The 18,069-nt window shown below is 54.6% G+C and overlaps 1 protein-coding gene across 2 annotated transcripts in view; it reads right to left on the bottom strand.

The window, feature by feature from the left end:
• Window positions 1–1,280: 1,280 nt before the first annotated feature.
• PMEPA1 (prostate transmembrane protein, androgen induced 1) overlaps window positions 1,281–18,069 on the bottom strand; it is a 65,411-nt gene continuing 48,622 nt past the window's right edge. The window contains exons 2-4 of one of the 2 annotated variants that reach the window (XM_049869242.1): window positions 12,631–12,785; window positions 5,887–5,940; window positions 1,281–5,377 (exon numbers count right to left, since the gene is read on the bottom strand). In XM_049869242.1, the coding sequence (XP_049725199.1) occupies window positions 4,829–5,377; window positions 5,887–5,940; window positions 12,631–12,785 (758 nt within the window). In that variant the 3' untranslated portion in view covers window positions 1,281–4,828. The remainder of the gene's footprint in view (window positions 5,378–5,886; window positions 5,941–12,630; window positions 12,786–18,069) is intronic. The other variant, XM_049869240.1, reaches the window with a different exon arrangement.

Genomic DNA, 18,069 nt, shown 5'->3' with positions numbered 1-18,069 from the left:
AAGTGACTGAGGCTCAACTGGGACAGTAAAAGGCTGGGGTCCCAGAGCCTGGCTGGTGTTCAGCACAGGGGACCCTGCCCTCTCCATGGATGAAGGCAGTGATGGGCTTGTCCTGTGTTTTCTCCCCAATTCTTTGTAACCTCTGAGGTTCTTCCCCCGAGAAAGACTGAAGGTAGATGGGTACCGAGTTTTTCTGCCTCGGGGCAGCAGGCTACTCTGTTTTTACCAGTTGGATGTTTATAGGGCTCTGCAGTCCAGGGAAAGCAGCTGTGGTGGCGCAAGAGGTTTGCACTGGATTTCTAACCTAAAGGTTGGCAGTTCAAACACACCTGGAAGCGCTGTGGAAGAAAGTCCTGGCAATCTGCTTCTGTAAAGCTGACAGCCAAGAAAACCCTATGGAGCTCAGTTCAACTCTGCAAGAAATGGGATTGCCATGAGTCGGAACAGACACGACGGTGAGTTTGGTTTTGGTGGTCTGGGACCCCGTAGGAAGCCCTGGGGCTGGGGACAAACAGTGTCATCTCTGGGGGTTACCGTATTGGCGGGTGTTTTACTTTGATCACCCATTAAAGATGGTTCCCTCTAGAAACAAACGAGACCGTTTCTGTGGAGTGCACTGTGGATGTCCCCCAGACCCCGTGGATCCCCCTTAGGGGCTGTGTCCCACCCCCAGTTTCCACATGCTTGTCTGCTAATGCCTGGCACCTTGGACTAGCTTCAAAGGACCACCCTGGCCCCTTTACTGCTTCACTCTTATGTGCAAGAGCCAGAAGGGCTGGAGAATCCACCTCTCCCGAGGGTGCAGCTTAGGCTCCAGGTTGAGGTGGGGACTTTGCCTAAAACTGCCCCCTTGATTGGGATACCCCCCTTCTGTCCTGCTTTCCTGGCTCCCTTCCCTGTCTCCCCTGGGAATGTGTCCATCATACATTCATGTGTCTGGGAGAACCCCACCAAGAGCTGTTTCTTTCTTGCAGACCTTATCAGAGCTTTCATCATGCGACAATGAATAATGATCCTCCAGGAGAGAGAAACAGCATGCGATGCTTTGCAAACCCTCTTAACCCCAGTAACTTCCCTTTTTATTAAAACCACTGTCTGGTCCAGTGTTTTCACCAGACTTAAAATCAGAGGTGGAACAGATTTTCCAAGGCCACATAGCAGCTCCAAGGGATAGCTTCTCCTCACTAAATGCACCTGGGTGGGTTGTTGTTGGGGGCGGTGGTGGGGCTGGGGGGAAAGCAACACAGCCAAAGAAGTGAAAAAAAGCCTCGTTCCAAAGGATTGTAAAATTTATTGTATAAGTATTGCAGCTTTTCAGAACGTCATCTTTGCCACTATTGATTACTGATACAAGCGATTTCATTGGATCTGTGGATTAGCATCCAAATACAGTCGCGTGGAGCAGCAACAGGGGTGCTGTACCCAGCGTGCTGTGGGGGGCTTACAGAAGTTTAACTCCAACACAACTTGGGAAACAGGGCTGCAAAGGAAGCGGGATTCCAACACCAAGAAAGCGACGCCATGGCGTTGTACTCAGTACAACAGAACGTGGCCAACACATCAGGCAGGCAGACGGAACGCGGCGCGGCCTTCTGAGCTCTATGGTACAGCGAATGTGAAGCACATTTTTCCGAAAAAACATCTCCTTCTGTATCATTAGGGTGTTCTATGGTTCTGGAAGCTTTGTGTTGCAGGTAGGAGAAAAAAAAAATGCTCTGAGATGTACCACTCATGGGGACGGCTGACAGGGACAGGGAGTGGACTCGACCTGGGGACAGGAGTCACTTTCAACTCTGCAAAAACACTGGGTGTTTCCGGGCCAGGAGGGTTCTAGTGCAATTGGCTAAGTCCATCTGGTAGACCCAGGCTTGGCGGGGAAATGGTTTTCCTTCTGAGGAAACACGAGTGAGAGAAAGCCAGCTTGGCCACTTCCTCTTGACCCAGGATGGGATGGCAGGCAGTCCTGACCCCTGAAACCCACCTGGTCCCCCTACCAGCCACCCCGAGGACTACCACCTAACTTCCAAGGGGAAAAGGGGGCTGTCGAAGTGTGCTCAAATGCTTTCCAAAGATAATGGCGCTGCAGCCAGTATCTCGAGAAGAGGGTATGGTCTGGCAGTAGTTTCTGGACAAACAGTTCCTCTGGTTTTCCTGGGACCTGCCCTGCCTCTGACAAGCTCCCACCCCCATGAACTTCTGCCACTGTCACGCCTTGGGCACCAGGCCCAGGGACAGTGCAAATTTACCTCCTGGACTTTAGCACTGGGTTGCAATTTGGGGTGCACACTCTGCCCTCAAGCCAGCCAGGTCAGTGACCTGCCCCTCCTTCCTTCCTCTAGCTTGTCGCAAACAGCAAATACAGAGCCCACAGCGAGGCAACAGGATTCAAGTTTGGCTCTAGAGGGCACGGAGCACACTTCGACCTGGCTTTTGGCTGATGCCACTCTAACAAAGACTCACGTCCAGGTTTTGGACCCAGATATGAGTGATACATAGAGCTTAACGCGGCTGGAGTGGTGGGAGGGGGTCCTCACAAAGCTGGGCACATCCAAGGGAGGGCAGGAGCGGGTGTTGACAGGGATGCTTCAGTAGACTCAGTAGCCCTTTATTACCGCTGTCCAGGGGCACCCCCCATTCCACCCTGGGAACAAGGGGGCCAATGCTTCCTCAGTAAGGCACTAGAGAGACACTTCACATAAAGATACGCTTGTAAAAACTTCATCTATAAATGTGCCCCTGTACCTTTCAGAACAATCTCTCTGAATTTTGCTGCATGGCCTTCTAGGAGAATCCTCTTCGAAAGAGAAACGACATTGAGGCTGAAGGCCCCGCGGAGAGGCAGGTTCTGATGTTATCAAGGTACAAGGACTTCCTGCCAGGCAGGTCAGTGGAAAGCTCAAACATCACCTATTGGTCTCCATCTTCCTAAAATATATATATTGTGTGTGTCTATATATATATGTGTGTGTGGATATATATATAAATAGAGTTCAAATGGTCGGAACTTCAAAACTGTTCTCAGGTTTCTGTTTTTCAAGTAATAAAAAAGTTGTTTAAAAACAATAGTTATTGCCTCATATCTTCCTTTTATGCTAGTCTACTAGTCAGCGTTCTCCCAAAAATAAAGACACATGCACAGGGTGGGAGGCAGGGGACTTCTCTTCCTACCTGGGCGAGAGGGTCATGCCATCAAATACTAGCACATCCTTGCACTTAATGCCAAAGGAGGCCAAGCTCCACCCACGGTCCCTGGTGGGCCTCCAGAAGCCCCCACTTCTCTCTCCTTCCATAGTGTCTATCTACACCCGCCTGTGCCCACCTGCATGCCATCACCAAGGGGTCCCGCCAACCCCAAACCGACTCAACAAAAACCTTGTAAACAAGAGTTGAGCCCGACAAAGATGCTCATGAAAACACAGATAAATAAACACACCAAAAGTGATTGTTTCCGTGGGGGAGGGATGGGAGGGTGTGGAGGAGAAGGTAAGGAATTCTGCTTCTAAAGCATAAAGCGCGGGTTAGTGTTGGTTTGTTTTTCTCATTTTAATCCTTTCACATGTCCTGGGAGAAACCTGGGCGTGTCACCTTTTCATCTTGGGTCTTCTGCTGATTGGCCTCAGTAGGAAACAGACAGGGAGGAGCTCAAATTCCTAATACTTTGGACTTTTCCTATACACCAGGGTGCTGTGCCAACCTTTGCCGATACATGCCGGGCCAGTGAGTTGCCCCAAAGGTGTGCCGCCCAAACAAGCACCTGAACCTCTCGGGTGGGTTCCTGGCTGCAGCTTCAGGGGGGCCACCGCAGCCCCTTCCCACGGGGACCTTCATGTTCAAAAAGTAAAAGAGGAAGAAAAACTAAGATTCCTTCAGTAACAGTTTATTTTCATTTCGGAAAAGTCACCACCTGGCACGTGGCGTTTCTGGAGCAAGCTTCCTATTTCATCCGCAATCCAAAGGCTGTTCTGGGTTTTGTTTGGATTGAAACGGCCAGAAGCAAAGAACCGCGCCTCCTTCGGTAGGGAATGTACAATATGGCAATAGTCTACCACTAAACAGAAGCATCACCATCCTGGACAGAAGGACATCCCGGGGAACTCACACCCTTCTGCCTAACGTCTCCTCTGCAATGCCCACATTTCTCCCTTTAAAGTCTCAACAGACACGACAGAAGTTTCCATCCAACAAGCACTGACATACTTATATTAAAAAATAGTGCAAAATCTCAACATTTATATAAATAACTCTAAACCCCTGCTTTGTAATTTTTTTTTTTTGTACAAGGTAATACACACTTTCTGAGTTGGCACTCAAAAATTGCCATTTTTTTTCTCTGCTAGTTCAGAAAACGACTTTTTTTTTTAATAGGCCTCTTCTAATACAAAAATACTCCTGCCCTTGCACATACAGTTTCTCTTATTTTATATATATTTATATATATAATATTGCAGATCTTTAAACCAAGGTTTGTGCAAATATGTCTTTAAAGTTAAGTGAAATAATCATAAACAAAAAGAAAATAAGCATTCACGCACACAGCTCAACTAGAAACAAAAAAACACTAGTGTAGGATTTTTTTTCCTCTTTTGCCTTCAAGACACAGCTCAACAAAGAAACGTTTTTTTTTTGTTTGTTTTGTTTTGTTTTTTGCAAGCTTTCTAGCTTGTGCATTCAGACCAAACAGAACATGTAAATATTTATACACAGAGAGATGAGGGAAGGATGGGTACGTGTCGTGTTTTCTGTGTCATCCTGTCCTCTCTCTCTCTTCTCCTAAGAAGTGCGGAGTGTTGTGCCTTTTCACCTACGGCTGCCCCAGCCCCTGGGATTCCTAGAGAGGGTGTCCTTTCTGTTTATCCTTCTCCTTGCTCCAGACCACTGTGCTCTCCAGGTGCGAGATGTGTGCGGGGTGGAGTCGGCTGCCCTCCAGCAGGGAGGGTGGCCCGCTGCCCTGCTGGTGCTGGAAGGATGCAGACCCAGGGTAGTGCCCAATGACCTCACTGTAGGTGGGGGGAGGCCCCTCCATGCGCCCACCACTGCCGTAGCATGTGGCACTGATGCCCGAGTTACTGCTGGGGGGGCAGGGGCCGCCCAGCAGGCTGCTGTCCATCAGGTCGCTGTCGAAGATGGTTCTGTTCGGGGGCGCACGCACCGACTCGCGGTTCAGCTCCAGCTGCTGCTCAGGGTCCCGCAGCTGGAGTGTGCAGGGGCCCTGGTAGGGTGGGGGCTCCTCGCCATCCGACAGCGAGATGGTGGGCGGCAGGTCAATCTCATGCTGCAGGTATGGGTAGGTGGGCTGGAAGCGGTGGAAGCGGTCCCGCTGGGTGAAGGGGGGCACAGTCAGGCGGTCAGCAGGCCTCGGTGGGGCATAGATCTGTGGCTGGGGGGCAGAGCAGAAGGAGTGAGGTGCTGTCTCCAAATGGGGTCCCCAGATGCAGAGCCTGAGGCAAGAGCTCAGCTCTGCTCCCAAGAGAAGGAGAGAGGGGGAAGGAAGCGGGGTGGAGCAGTGGAGGAAGTGAGGTGCTGCCTCTGACTGAGGTCTAGACTGGGGTCCCTACACGCAGAGCCTGAGGCAAGAGTTCAGTTCCGCTCTCTAGGGAAAGGGAAAAGGGGAAAGAAGCTAGCACTGCTGCAGAGGGAGCTGAGCAAGGACTGAGGTCAGCAGTGGTTGAGTCCTAGCCGGACCCCTCGGGGAGCCCCGGAGCATAAAGAGCGGCCCCTGCACTGGCACATTGCGCTGATATTGTGGACTACGCCCCGAGGGTGGGGAGCATACATCTCCCAGAAAGGAGACTCCCACCAGCCAAAGGTAATTGTTCCCAGAAGGGTGGAGGTGGGTGCCTGGCCTGGGGAGGGGGCCCTGGGTAGGGGGTGGGCGGAAGGTCTCACCTCTGGGATCCCGCTGCCAGACATGGTGCTCTCTGAGGGCCACAGGCAGCCTTCCTGCGTGGGGAGGAGAGAGTGCCAGCAGTGTCAGTGGGCTGGCAGAGGCCAGAAAGCAGGGGCTGAGATTTGGTCTTGACTCTCAGGCATCTCATCCTGAACTAGATCCTGGTGCCGTCTGCTGCTCCTTCTCCCCACTTGGTCACCCAGTCCAGGCCCTGGACATCTCTCACTGGGATGCTCACGCCTGCCTCCTTCCTGATCTCGGCTCCCACTGCTATCCCTGAAAACCCACCACTCACCCTCATGCTCTCCAAAGACACATATGATTCACGGGTCTCAGCAGCTTCCCACTGGCCTTGGAATACACCCAAATCAACTCTTCAACTGGCTTCCAACAAGGGCCCTGCCAGTCTCCACTGTGCCAGCTGGACGACCCTGGACTAGTTATTCCACCACCATGTGGCAGTGCCTGCACCCAAAAATGCAGACAGTACCTGTCTCATGGAGGCGTTGACGAATTCAATGCTCAAACATTAAAGCCCCTTGGGCCACATTCAACACCCACAAGTGTATAAAAGTGTCCACTGTTAGTACTGCTCTCGCCTCAGCTGAACGGCCTTCTGTCTGGTGCGCTAACAGGCTACGCTGTACCTCAGGGCCTTTGCACTGGCTGTCCCACTGGATGGCCAGGTCCTTTCTGTTTTTCAATTTCAGTGTCCCCTCCAGTCTGTCTGACACTATTTTACCTAAAGGGCCCTTTCCCAAAAACTATCTTGCCATCCACTATTTCCTTCACAGCGCTTAGGGCTGTAATTGTCTCGTCTACGTGTTTATTTACCACCGTTTCAGAGTCTATCTCTCCCTCTACATTGTCAGCCTCTAATTACACAGTGGTTAAGAGCTCGGCTGCTAACTAAAAGGTCAGCAGTTTTAATTCACCAGCCACTCCTTGGAAACCCTATGGTGCAGTTCTACTCTGTTCTGTAGGGTCGCTACGAGTCAGGATCTACTCAACAGTAACGGGTTTAATTATAGACAAAGGAGCCCTGGTGGTGCAATGGTTAAACGGTTGGCTGCTAATTGAAAGATTGGCGATTTGAACCCACCCAGTGGCTCCACAGGACAAAGATATAGCAATCCGCTCCTATTAAAATTATAGCCTAGAAAACCCTATGGAGCAGTTCTACTCTGTCACATGGGTGCCTGCGAATTAGACTCGACGGCACCTAACAACAATCACCAATGGAGCAGAGCCTGAGAACGGCCAGGCACTCACTCCTCCTCACAGAACAATCGTTGACCAGTTCACCCATGTGCAATGTGGTTCCGCTTCTGTGCCAAGCTCTGGGCCAGGAGCTGGGGACAGAGCTGCCACTCCACAAGGCTATCGTCCTTTGCCCTGGAGCTCCAGGGCGGCCCAGTGGTTCCTCCTAAGAACCCAGGGGGCTGGTGCTGGACACTCAACTGCCCAGGTGCAGTGGGCTGTGTGGGCTCTCTGGGGGTCATCTCAGCTCCTCACAACACCCTTGTGAGCTCAAGTCACACTGCACAGGCCCCTCACTCCCGGCCCGGAATAGCCTGGTCAGGGCCGCCCGACAGAGCCTGGGGCACAAGGGCAGGAAAGCACCGGTATGCTCCACACGCCCACAGCACTCGCCCTGACTGACGGAAAGACTCTTCCCGGGCTCCAGGGAACATCTCCCAGCTGAGCCAAAGTGCTCGTGAGTCCCACCTCATGGGAAGAAAGCTGAGGGCCAGGAGAGCAGAACCCAATGCCAGGATGAGGGATAAGCCCAGACGCCACCGCTGTGCAGCAGTAGGGGAGGGGTCCCTTCTTTTTCTTTTAGCTTTACAACTTTATTGAAATATAATTGACATACAATAAACTGCACTGCTGTCAAGTCGGTTCCAACTCATGGTGATCCCACGTGTGCAGAGAACTGCTCCACAGGGTTTTTAAGTCTGTGGCGTTTCAGAGGCAAATCTCCAGGCCTGTCTCTGGGGGCGTTTGAACTGCCAACCTTTTGGTTAGTAGTCCAATGCTTAGTCATTTGTACAATTTGGTCAGTTTTGTCATGCACATATATACCAGGGACACATCCTCACGATCAAGATGATGAACATATCCGTCATCTCCAAGTTTCCTAGGGACATGCTTTCTTGAGGGCTCCCAAGACAGGTAAGACTTATATCTCACCTGTGCCCAGGGGACTGCGATCCCCTGTGTGGCCACAAGGGGGCTTCGTGGCACTCAAAACTGTCTCATCAGGAAGGCACTAATTCCAGAGACTCATGGTGGGTTGGTATGTCCTAGGGGTGGAGAAGCCAGGAGCCACACCATTACTGTTCACATGGCATTGATGGCTACTTTGTTACCGATATATAAAGTAACGCCATATCCATCACAGCCTCCGTGCCAGGCACTGTGCTGAGCCCTTAAAGGACCCTCTCAATTCTCCCAACAAACCTACACAGCAGGTCCCACCGATTCCAGAGCCTGTGAGTGAGATCAGTCAGCTGGTGAGAGGCAGTGCCAGACCCACACCCTGGCTGGCTGCCTCCAGGCCCCTTGGAGCGGGCAGGGCCCTGGATGAGTCAGACCCAGCCGGGCCCAAGAAGGCCTGGCCAGGTCCCTTGCCCTGCCACGTGAGCACCAGGAGCCAGAAGGGGAAGCTGGTGATGTCCTGGGGTGGGGTGCAAACAGCCCCAAGGCCAGTGTGGATGAAATGTAATCCAGACAAGACCCTGCCCGGTACCCTCTCTGCCATCCTGAGGTCCTGCCAGCCCCTTTCCACCACTGCCTCCCAGTCCCCTGCCCTGCCTAGAGGTTCTCTGAACAGAGGCTTTAGAAAACAACAGTCAACACCCAGGGACCCAAGAGGAACAGCAGCCAGCCTCACGCTGCCTACCTCCTCCTCCAGGGATCCTTCCAGGCAGCAGCCACTGGCCCCGGCCCCCTGCAGGCTCCCGCCATCCCAGCTTCACCTGCGGGACGCTCACTGTGCCCAGCAGCTGTAAGGTGCCAAGCTGAAGACTCCTGCCCAAGGCCGCATCTTCCTCATTTCGGCTCCCTAACTCAGGAGGGTCACCCACGTCCTTCCTGATGCAAAAGCCAGACCCATGGGATTGTTCCTGACACCTCCCTCCTCTCCCCCAATTCATCCCATCATTCTGACTCCCTGGATTCTCCCTCTCACCCACACACCTCTCCCTCACCTGAGCCCAGGTCCCAGCACCTCTGCCTGGTAGACTAGAGAGGCCCTGGAATCCCCGGCTTCTGACTTAATGTGCATGAACCAAGTGAGCCCAAGCTAGTGAAAATGCAGATTCTGAGCTAGGGCCGGGGACTCTGCATGCCTCAAAAGCTGCCAGATGCTGCTGCTGCTGCTGCTACTGGTCTCAAGGCCCTAAAGGGTCTCCAAAGACCTCTCAGCCCCCACTCTTGCCCCCCATGATCCTTCCCCACATAAGCCAGAGTTACCTCCTTCACCCACACCTGACCCTGCTACTCCGGGCTCCCTACAGAGGTCCCTGCGTGGTGCAAGCAGTACGTGCTGGACTACTAACCTAAAGGTTGGTGGTTCCAACTCAACCACTGGCGATCTGCCTCCATAAAGATTACAGCCAAAAAAACCCTATTGGGCAGTTCTACTGTCACATGAGGATGCCAGAGTTGGAATCGATTCAAGGGCAACGGTTTTTATTTATTTACTTATGGCGGGGGGAGGCTCCCTACAGTCTCCAGAAATAGTTCCATTTCCCTGTCAAGGCTCACACACCTGCAGACCTCTGCAGGCCTGTTTTCTTAAAACTGCCTACTGCCCTTAACAAGGGTGTTTCTACCTGTAGAATGGGCCCATGACTACCCAAGATGCACTGCGTGAGGGCTGGGAGCCTCTTTGTGGGCACGCAGTAGGGCCCATAAACAAGCTCTTGCCATCTGGCCTCTGGGCCTGGCACCACCCTGCCCTCTCTCTCCTGAACCTCCCCAGACCCTCAGGTGCACGTAGACACGCTACTGGAGGCCTCGCTGGTCCCCAAGGCCAGGTGAGGCGCCTCTTCAGGGTCCCCATAGTCCCCTCCTCGAGTCTCTCAGCGAGGTCACGGGGCAAGATGATCAGGTGCACCCTGTCTGGAGGAGGTGCCCTGGGGGAGCCAGCACATTCTACCTCAGGCCTAACGAGGCTCCGTGTTTACCCAGCCAGCATCCCCAGGGGCTCCAGCAGGCGGCTGGGTAGATGAGGCCTTCCAGGTGGCCAGCACCCCACTCCCTCCTCTTTCCTTTGAACCTCAGGTGTCCTGGGGAGCCAGACCTGACCCCTGACCTGTCTTGGCAACAACATCTGGTGCTGCCCACATGGTGGGCCGGCCCTGCATCATCCCACCACGTTGGGTGGCCGGAAGAGGCTAGCACCACCTCGCTTTACAGATGCAAATACAGAGGCTCAGGCAGGCAGGTCTGCCCTGCCCTGGAGCACGGCCTTCCATGAGCTTCCGGGTCTTTCTTTGCCCAGCACTGCTGGGAGGAGAGATGAGGCTGTGGCTCTCCAAACACCACCCACAAACAGCATGGCCTCAGGGAGTGCCCCCAGCTCTCTGAACCCTCGCTTCTTCCCTGTAAAATGGGGCGAGCCCTCTAGGTCCCCAGGTGCTGCAAGACCCACTGATGGCAGATGCTGCCCACCACTGGGCTGGCAACAGCAGGTGAAGCCCAGGTGAGCGTGGGCTCCAGAGCCAGGGCTCCTCCAAGTAGCAAATGTCAGCCCTCAGATATGCTGGGCCTGGGGGCCTGCTGTTACTGATGGCGGGACTAGTGAGGAGATGCTCCTGCCCTGCTGTGACCGCCCTGGTGACGCACCTCGGCTGGCTCTGATCAAGAGCAGAGACGCCCAGACCTGCCACGGATAGGGCTACAGTTCGGGCCACCGCCAACAGGCTCCTCGGCCAACCTGGCGCAGCCCCATGGCCTCAGGGAACTGCCAGCTCCATACTTTGTCGAAGTCCAGCACCTGGCTACCCTGGGGCTTGGGATGTACACTGGGCCCACACAGTGTGCCGCGTGCCAGCCTTCTCCCCGAAATTCCCAGCTGTCTGTCACCAAGCCTGTTCCTGTCTCAAGTTGTTAACTGACACATCCCAGCAACGAGATGGAAACCAGTCAGGATTTACTCCTTCCTCTTTCATTCATGTGCCAAATAGCACCCCGCACAGGGGCAGAGGTCAGTCCCAAAAAGCAAGACAATGGAGAGGGGCTGGGGTCTGAAGAGGAGGCAAGTTCCTCACCCACCTGGTGGCCCCATCCAGCTCCTGAGTTGAATCCTTGGAGCCCTGGGGGTGTTTCTGGACTTCTAACGACATGTTGAAATGCAATCTCTCAACTAATAGCAAGGATCCCTCCACTACATCGTGTTCTGCCCTTTTTTCTACCCTTCCTGCCCCCCTCTTCATGTGGCTAGCTTCTCTTCATCTTTCAGAGCCTGGCCTGGCTGTCCAGGCTAAACCTCTCCATCACAGCCCTCTTAATTGCCTTTAGAACTCTCAGCATAATTTGGAAGTATGTGTGTCTGTCTGTCTAGACCCAGGGCAGTGGCCTTATGGGGCTTGTTCACGGGGTCAGCTGTGTTCTAGGCACACAGTGGGTGCTTGACGGGTATTTGTCAAATGGATAGATGGATGATTGAGTGGATGGGCAGATGAAGAGATGTGTGGGTAAATGAATGGATGGATGGGTAGATGGATAGATGGGTGGGTGAAAGAATGGATGAGTGGGTGAATGGGTGGATAGATGAACGAATGGGTAAACGGATGGATGGGTGGATGGGTGGGTGGGTGGATGGATGGATAGATGAATGAGTGGGTAAACTGAAGGATGGATGAACAGATGAGTGGCTGGCTGGATAAATGATGGACGGATGAGTGGGTGAAATCCTGTCACGGTCAGTCAGCATTTCATTGAATCGCAGGGAGGCGATCTTGATCATGAACCCCCGTTGCTTGGATGAGGATCAGCGACTTGCTCAAGAACGCACAGCCAGGAACCGGCGGCGCTGGGATTAAACTCCAGGCCCAGGAAGGGTCTTTTCCTGTGTGTTGTGTTGTGACCCCAAGGCACTGTGACTTCATGCTGCAGCACACCTACAGGGCATCTGCCAAGGGTAGTGCTGCACCTCCTCATCTGGCCCTCTGGGTCCTGCTGCTGCAGGACTGGAGGCACCTGGCTCTTCCCCTTCCCCCACCTCTGCCCTACCTGGCACAGAGTCAAATGCTGGCTCCTCAGCCCTTCCACCTTGGCCCCTCAGGCCTTTTCCTCAACACCCTTTCCTCCATCACCTGCCCCAGGTACCAGGTACGTAGCATACCTGATTCAGGTGAAAACAAACCACTCAGCTGGGAACCACCCCTCGTACTTCTTCCCTTATCGCCACCTAAAGGGCTCATCTCTGCTTACATTCCAACTCCTCCTTAGAGCACCGGCTCTGTGCCAGCAAGGACCTCGTTTGCCCTGTGACCATGTGTCCCCAGAGCCTAGGACAGGGCCTGGGGCACAGCAGATGTGTGGTAAGAGGTTGCCAAGTCAACCAGGTAAATGCGTGACCATGAGCCTCTCTTCCCACCCTGCCCCTCCCAGCATCTCCGGGGACCACCCAGCGGGCCTGTTGCTCCCATTTACAGAAACCCACTGATCTGGGTGGGTTTCTGTTGAATTTGGTTTCTGTGGGGATCCGTCCAGAGAAGGGGGACACTCACAGAGGAGAGGGCGTCTTCTCTGCGGCGGCCCTGGCTGTGCCGGCTGATGAGCGACCGTGCGGACATCTTGTAGTGGCTAAGCAGGCACGTGATGACCACCACCATCACCATCATCACCACCACGATGATGATGATCTGTACGAATTCCAGCTCCGCTGCGGACACAGGAAAGCATGGTGAGACCCGGGACCCCATGAGCTCCAGCCCAGCTGCGACACAGGAAACACGGTGAGACCCAGGAAACACGGACCCAGGACCCCGCTGCCACCAAGCTCAGGGCTCACCCCACCCCCTGCGGAACTCCATGTCAGTAAAGACCCACTAATGTGGGGGCGTGGTTTTCACAGCCAGAGAAACTCAGGGCACACTTTCCCAGCAGTCACCCAATGATGACGCCAGGGTGGGCGTGGGTGGGGGAAGCAAGCGCTGCCTGTGGGGGCAGGGCGGTGGCACCTCCATCTAGAAACCGACCCCAAAGAGGGAATTACGGGGGTTTAGAACGAAGCCCCTGCTCCAGCTCTCAAAGCCAAGCCAACTTTTCCTCCCCTCACCCCGGGGTCTGGCCTGCATATGTTTGTCCTCGGTTTGACGAGCCGCCCCCTGCAGGGCAGGATTGGTCCGATTTTGTTCATTGTATGCCCAGTGTCACAGCATAAGGCCGGCCCTCCAAAAATACCTCTCCCACGAACGGGACCCTTGGCCGGAAGGTCTGAGCCCAGGGCCGTTTCCTCTATCGCCTGCCCCTGGGATCCTCACAAACACACCAGTCCAGCACACAGCTCTCCTAAATACACACACACCCCACACACACCCACATACAAACATTACCAAATGAACACAGACAGACAGACCCATGCACACACGCACCCCACCCTCGATCGGCAGGGGTGTATAAAAGGAACCCCTTTTTGGCGAAAATGTCTCAGAAAAAAAAAAAAAAAAAAAAAAAACATTTTCCAGGTGGCTACAAAGGCCGCAATTTTCGTTTTTTAAAAAAGTTTTCCATGTGGCTTTGTTTCTCCCCAGGAGAGGAAAGCCCCCAAGCACCGGCAAAGCAGGAATGCTGTTTTGACTCCGCTGCAGCCTGCGGCTTTTGCTGATGCAGGTGGGCCTGGGAGGGCGCAGGCCAGCAGTCGGTAAGGTCAGTGCCAACGGAGCCCTCAGCCACCGAGCAGGTGACCGGGCATGAGGAGGTGACTGGCATCAGGGTTTCTGCCTCCCAACGGGGGTGCATTGGGATGCTTCTCCCCCAGACCCAGGAGTTTCTGGGGTGGCCTGGATGCTAACAAGCAGTTAAGCGAGGCCCCCCAGGGCCCAGGTTCAAGCCCAGTGCCACCGACTCAGCGCTTTCTCCTCCCAAGAGAGACAAACCCAAGGTGGAGGGGGGAGCAGACCAAGGCAGGCACCTGGGAAGGCCTGGCCCAGACAGACCCCAGGCCCTCGAGGGCCCACCCTCTTGCCACTCGCCTCAGTTTCCCCATCTGTGAACCCAGGCTTCCAGCAGGAAAGCGAGGCGCTGCCTAGATGGGAACACCCCCATTTGCTGTAGCAGAATTGGTTGCTCCTCTCTGAAGCCCTGTGGCTCCCCCCTTTCCACACTGACAGTGGCTTCCCGTCCGTCACCCCACGTCAGCACCCCACGTCAGAGGCTCCGTCAGGGGCTCTGAACTGTCCCTTCTCCTGCCACTTTCTGCATCTGTCAGCTGCTCAGCCCAGTCCCTGCGCACTTGATGTTATTCTGTGGGTCAGTGCTCCTCCCTGGGGGCGACTTTACCCCCCAGGGAACACAGAGCAGTGTCTGGGGACATTTTAGGTTGTCATGGCTGGGGGAAGAAAGTACTATAGGCATCTTACAGGTGGAGACCAGGGATGCTGCTCAACACCCTAGAGTTCCCAGGACGGCTCCCAAAGAGAACCATCCAGGCCACATGTCCCTGGCCCAGGCCTAGTGTGCCTCTGAACAGGATGCTTTTTATTTTTTATTGTGGCAAAAAAACATATAACATTTGCCATTTCTACATTTATGTGTATGATTCAGCAACATTAATTATGTTCGGTACATGGTTCGACCATTGCCCTCATCTGTTTCCAACAATTTCCGCCGCCCTGAACAGAAACCCCGTGCCACCCGAGAAGCCTGGCCAATCTGCCCCACCTCTGCACCAGGGCAGAGACTGGGGTCTGGGATCAGGCCGGGTATCTGGGCAGGAGGAGTCAGAGCTAACCAGGGACCTTGGTGTGTTCTCCCCAAGCCACCCGCAGTACCTTTGCTCTAATGCCAGGATGCAGAGCTGTGGGTTGGCGAAGGCCTCAGGGCCTGGGTTGTGTGACCACAGCTCCCTCTCCTCAGACAGGGCCAGCAGCCCGGCCTGACTGTGGGGCCAGGTCCCGTCTGTCAGGGCCGGGATAAAGCCACTCATTCAGGGAAGGACAAACAGGGCCTGCTTTGTCCAACGCCCACCGCTCCTTCTTCCTTGGGGGGCTCTGTAGCTCCGCTGACCCCCAATCCCCATGCACTCTTCACCCCAGTGGGGGCCGGGGAGTGGACACCCCTCTCGGCCCCTCCCCCTGGCTGGGGACATGCAGGGAGGCCAGGCTGTCTCCAGGGCCCTGCCCATACCAGGCCTCCTCCTGGCATTGTCCTCCTCCTGGCATTGTCTGGGGCTCAGGTGACAGCGGCGAGATGGCGGCTGGGGCTGACGGGCTGGGGGCTGCCTGGCGAGGTCAGGATGTGAGGGCTATGGATGTGGCCCCTGAGAGCCACCCTGGTGCGGATGAAACCCACCCCTGTCCTCCTGACCCAGGCAGGCTTGGCCGAGCAGGCTGGAGTATTTGATTTCTGGGTGCCTGTGTCCGAGAGTGAGAAAACCTCTCCCAGAATTGGGTGCAGGTCAGAAATGAGCACAGGGCTTCTCAAAGGGTACATGTGACCACCAGGTCCCTGGGCCACTAACCCCATGAAGACCAAAAAACCCAGTGCTGTCGAGTCGATTCCGACTCATAGAGAACCTGTAGGACAGAGTAGAACTGCCCCATAGAGTTTCCAAGGGGCACCTGGCAGATTCGAACTGCCGACCCTTTGGTTAGCAGCTGCAGCACTTAACCACTATGCCACCAGGGTTTCCATCCCCCGTGAAGACACAGGCCTGGAAAACTCACCTGGGCAGAGGAGGGAAGAGAAAAATAAGATTGACTGCAGGCTGTACTTCGTGAGTAAAAGCCTAAGGTCCCAAAGGTTACCAGGACTCAGGGCTATGGCTCAGGGGAGCCCCTGCTCCAGGGGAGGCAGACCAGCACAGCCCACAGTCCATTGTTTTGGGCTCTGGGCCTCCTGGGCAATCTACTCCACCTCTGAGTTCATCTCGTTCCTCAGGCAAAAGAAGACCACTGGCACCTGTCTGCGGGGCTGGGCGTGTGCTCAGCCCAGAGAGGGGCGCCCCCTAAAGGCTCACATTATTAATGGGGGGGTTGTTCACCAGCATCCCAGTTACAGCAGGATGTGACGTGAGTGTTGTGCGTCCACCTGGCTGGGCTGTGGTGCCCAGGTGTTCAGTCACACAGGATCCTAGATGTGGCTGTGAAGGTATTTTGTGGGTATAATTAATATTAACACCAGTTGACTTTAGGTAGTAACCCTGGGTGGCCCAAATAGTTTGCACTGGACTAGGAACCTAAAGGCCGTCGATTTGAGCCTACCCAGCGGCTCCTCTACCCAGCGGCTCCTCGTTAGAAAGTCCGGTGGTCTGCCTCCGTAAGGATTACAGCCAAGAAACCACACGGGGCCCTTCTACTGTCACACATGGGGCCACCACGAGTCAGAATCAACCTGACGGTAATGGGTTTGGTAGGAACGGAGATCACCTTCCACGGTGGGTCGCATCCAATCAGTTAGATGCCTGAAGAGCAAAAACAGGTTTCCCACAGAAGAAGAAATTCAGCCTCAAGACGGTAACCTAGACACCCTGCTGGCGTTCCAGCCTGACAGTCTGCCCTACAGATTTCAGACTCACGACCGCAGTATCAGCTAGACTTGTCAGCCCCCACGATCCTGTGAGCCAATTCCCCAAAATAAACCATAAACATATATCTGTATCTCTCTCTCTCTCTCTAGGAAACCCTGTTGGCGTAGTGGTTAAGAGCTATGGCTGCTAACCAAAATCTACCAGGTGCTCCTTGGAAACTCTATCTGGCAGTTCTACTCTGTCCTATAGGGTCACTATGAGTCGGAATCAACTGGATGGCAACGGATTTGGTTTAGATAGATAGATAAAATGGGTTTTATCTATCCTGTTGGTTCTGCCTCTGCCTCTCTGGAGAAACTCGGCTGACACAGCCCAAACCCAGAGCTCTCAGAGACGTCGCTGAGCAGCTCTGGAATTGCAGACGAAACAGCCCCTCACAGAGGGTCACAGAAGGCTTCCTGTAACTCGGGCCTGGGGACTGAAAAAGCAGCTTTGTCTGATGGAGAAGGGTGAGCGAGAGGTGAAGGAAGGGAAGAGGAAGAAACAGCCTGAGCAAAGACTTGTGAGCAGGACTGTGCAGATTATTCCAGAACCTGCCCAGGCATGCAGGCGGCACAGAGGCCCCTTGGCCAGCAGTCGATTCACCCCATCTGTGTGACAGAGAAGACCCGGGCTGGTGTTTCGGCCAAAGAGGTTCTGAGGTCCCTACGTCTAACAGTCACCCTCACCAGGCCCCGATGGGAAGGAGAGCTGGTGAACAGCTGGGGCTGTACTACTTCTGGCAGCATCTGGGACCCCCAGATGAGCCCACTGAGGGCCACCCCTGGCCATGGGGTGCTGGCACTCTGGTCTGGCCGACAGCATCCCCCCCGACGCAAATCCATGCTTCCACACCCACAGGCCGTTATAGAGTATTATCTCTTTAGTGAAGGAGCCCTGGTGGTGCAGCGAAGAGCTCAGCTGCTAACTGAAAGGTCGGTGGTTCAAACCCGTCAGCCGCACCGCAGGAGAAAGATGTAGCAGTCAGCTTCCATAAAGATGACAGCCTTGGAAACCTTTGGGGGCAATTCCTTATAGACTCAACATGGGTCCGAACGACCTGACGGCAACGAGTAGTAGCAGTACTTCTTCAACAAAGCACCTCGGGTGGCGCAAACAGTTAAGCACTCGACTACTAGCCAAAAGGTTGGCGGTTCAAACCCAGAGGCACCTCAGAATCGACTCAGCAGCAACGATGTTATTCCTTCCACACAACCCGAGCTCCTCAGCCGGGCTCCCAGGGTCTAGGGATTGAAGGCAGGCCCCTGAATCAACCTCCCTGCAGCATCACCTCATCGCAGCCACCCCGCACCCCAGGTGCTGCTTGTCCACAGCCGCCCTTCTGCACCCCCGCCGCCACCCTGGGCCTGGAGAGTCTGGGGTCCGGTCAATCCTCAGTCCACAAAGGCAGCTCTTGGGGACCCTCGGGGTGCTGACC

The sequence above is a fragment of the Elephas maximus genome, chromosome 25 (assembly GCF_024166365.1).
Source record: "Elephas maximus indicus isolate mEleMax1 chromosome 25, mEleMax1 primary haplotype, whole genome shotgun sequence".
Taxonomy (NCBI): domain Eukaryota; kingdom Metazoa; phylum Chordata; class Mammalia; order Proboscidea; family Elephantidae; genus Elephas; species Elephas maximus.
This window is presented reverse-complemented; position numbering and strand designations above follow the sequence as displayed.